Source organism: Aedes aegypti, chromosome 1 (genome assembly GCF_002204515.2).
Source record: "Aedes aegypti strain LVP_AGWG chromosome 1, AaegL5.0 Primary Assembly, whole genome shotgun sequence".
In the NCBI taxonomy this organism is placed as follows: Eukaryota; Metazoa; Arthropoda; class Insecta; order Diptera; family Culicidae; genus Aedes; species Aedes aegypti.
In genome coordinates this window covers 145,576,819-145,579,413 of record NC_035107.1, presented here as the reverse complement: position 1 = coordinate 145,579,413, position 2,595 = coordinate 145,576,819, and the positions used below count along the sequence as shown (strand labels likewise).

Genomic DNA, 2,595 nt, shown 5'->3' with positions numbered 1-2,595 from the left:
GATCTGAGATTGTTCGAGGTTCATTCGACCTAATCGATGCGACCTAACGCTAGTCACCGCTGCACATCGAACGGGCACGTTCAGACGTTTGACATCTGAAAATGTCCATACGTCAAAATACGATCGGACTGATTGATGGTCAGCGAAGCACATACGACCCACCGTTGTATTATCATCTCAATAATAGTGAATTTCTCGGATTGATTTGCAGTTAGCAGAACGCATTTCGCTTTTGCCATGTTAAACGTTTGCTGTTAGCCTTGTGGAACAATACCATGTCGAATTCGCGTATCATACATCGAAGTCTCCCAGTTGGTGCATCAACTCCATGGAGTAGTTGTGGATCCGTCTAGGACGGATCTTTTGGAGAACATCACAAGTACTGCTGCGTTGATAGCCGTTGTATTAGACACCGAAAAATGAATCACACATGAACGAAGAGACCGTACAGTCAAACCTCCATGTGTCGTTGTTCCATAACTCGATACCGACTCATGGAGCAAAATAAATCATGGTTACTATGATGATTATCTCAGCTTTCCTTAGAATATCACTGTTCCATGAGTCGATTATACTATCAATACCGACTCACAGAAGTTTGACTGTACAAAAATACCACAAGCTTTCGGAATATAAAACAGAAAGTAAACAGAGAGTAGTAGGCCCTTTCAAAAAAGTTAACATATTTGAAAACACGTTTTTGATAATAAATCTTCGAGCTGTTAAGTAGAATATCCACCCATAAGTAAACGAAAACAAAGTTTATTACAACAGTCAACTCTCTAAACTCTCTAAAATTAAAGCTCTCATTAAAAATTAAATACTTTAAGGAGACTTGCATTAAAATAGAGACAATGTCTCTTCGAAGAGACCTGCTACCAGCCCTGCTTTTTTTATGGAATTGCTGTTTTGGACACCACCATATGGTTGGCCAAGAACTGGTTCTGTCCGGATAGCTTCACACTCGATAACTGTTCTAAAAGCCTTGAGCGGATGGAGTCGGGATACTTTTCGCTGCATTTACGCTTACAATTACAAGGAGGTCTTAGTTCTCTCGCTCGTACGATTACGCCATCTGGCCGAGTGTATTCCAAGCCTCTTTCCTTTCGTCTTTTGTTTGTTGCTCGCATTTCGGCCTTGCTGATGATTGGTTCCAAACATTCTTTGACCTTATCGTCGACGACTTGGATACTTATGTTGATCCTCCGAGTGTTTCCCGTATGTTCTGGAAGCGTTGCTGTCTCTCCTTTATGGTTTGCATGGAATATATTACTTGAATTCTTATATGCTTTGTTATATATAAAAAGAAAACCAACTCACCTTCAACGATAACTTGTTCAGTGGATTCGTTATTGGCATTCTCCAAGCAATACTCCGAGCCGAGATCATCAAGAGTATGATACTTTTGGAAATACTCGTAAATAGAAAGGTCAGCTAAATCAGATGCATCACCTTCCTGGTGGCTTCCGTCTGTTGTATCGGATACGTTATCCAAATTCCAATCAAAATCGTCACAATCGCTACTCGAATCGTACAGCCTTCTCTCTTCCAGATCATTTTCCTTGAACAATCGCTTACTGTCTTCACAATCAAATAATCGTTTTTTCGATATAAACTCTTTGTTTGTTGTCGCTGATTCGTTGGCCAGAGCAGAGAAAGTAGTCTGTTGATATTCCGGGCGAGGTTCCGGAAGAGGTGTTGAGCTCGGTGTTGAAGTGACGATATTGATGAAAGACACATCTTGAACCATATCTCCGGATGTGTTTGAAAATGAAATATGGATTACTAGAAGGTATAATGGATGCGAAGGCTTCGTGATCTGTAAATGCAAATAGTTATACAAATATGTTATATGTACAGACAGTCTTACGCTTACGTTCATCGTGTAGTAGCTTATTCGGAACCAAAGCTGTTTTTGTCTTGTTGATTGTGTGGCTTGGTGTAGACGTTAAAATATTGATAAACAATATGTTTAATGAAATAAAATCAATATTACACGAGCGTCGTATCCACTTTTTTCATTTATTTTGACAGCTGTCGCTCATGGGACCTTTTGGCGACAAAAGGTCGAATACACGTTTTTTCGGAATTAGGTATTTTTGCGACTTTCGACCTAATACGCAATAGGACGAATGAACAAATTTTCACTGTTCTTAGTTTTTGTTAATTTCGTCGAAGTGATAACTTTTATTTTATTTTTTAAGAAATATCGTATCAAAATGATTTTTTAACCACATATTAAGCTGAGTAGAATCTATCGAATGGTGAAATAAGCATGAATTATTTACTTTTGTTACTTACGACCTTTTCAAATCGAGCTCCAGATTTCTTGGGCAGAAATTTTTAATTTTCTTGAGCGGAACAGCATACCTAGCATATACAAACAAAATTCATTTCATTGTAGGTGTCACAATGGTCCTATCCACTGGTGTACTAAACTAACTCGGTCGAAGATGTTCGACACTAGAGCGGGTCCAGTCCAGATCACGTGGGGATCATGCGGGAGCGTGCCCCGCTCTAGTGTCACAATTTTCAGACCGAGCGAATTTAGTACACCGGTGGATTAGACCATGAATAAAATATAGTAGAACACTG

The 2,595-nt window shown here is 39.3% G+C and overlaps 1 protein-coding gene across 2 annotated transcripts; it reads right to left on the bottom strand.

The window, feature by feature from the left end:
* Window positions 1–656: 656 nt before the first annotated feature.
* LOC110677927 lies at window positions 657–2,327 on the bottom strand. 2 transcript variants are annotated; one of them, XM_021849957.1, is made up of 3 exons: window positions 1,877–2,327; window positions 1,321–1,819; window positions 657–1,246 (listed from the first exon to the last, which is right to left on the bottom strand). In XM_021849957.1, exons 1-3 carry the CDS (start codon window positions 1,880–1,882, stop codon window positions 894–896), a joined length of 858 nt encoding a protein of 285 aa, XP_021705649.1. In that variant the 5' UTR covers window positions 1,883–2,327; the 3' UTR covers window positions 657–893. The 2 variants fall into 2 exon arrangements, with proteins under 2 accessions (XP_021705649.1, XP_021705639.1); XM_021849947.1 differs by having other exon boundaries at window positions 1,321–2,327.
* Between the last annotated feature and the right edge of the window lie 268 nt (window positions 2,328–2,595).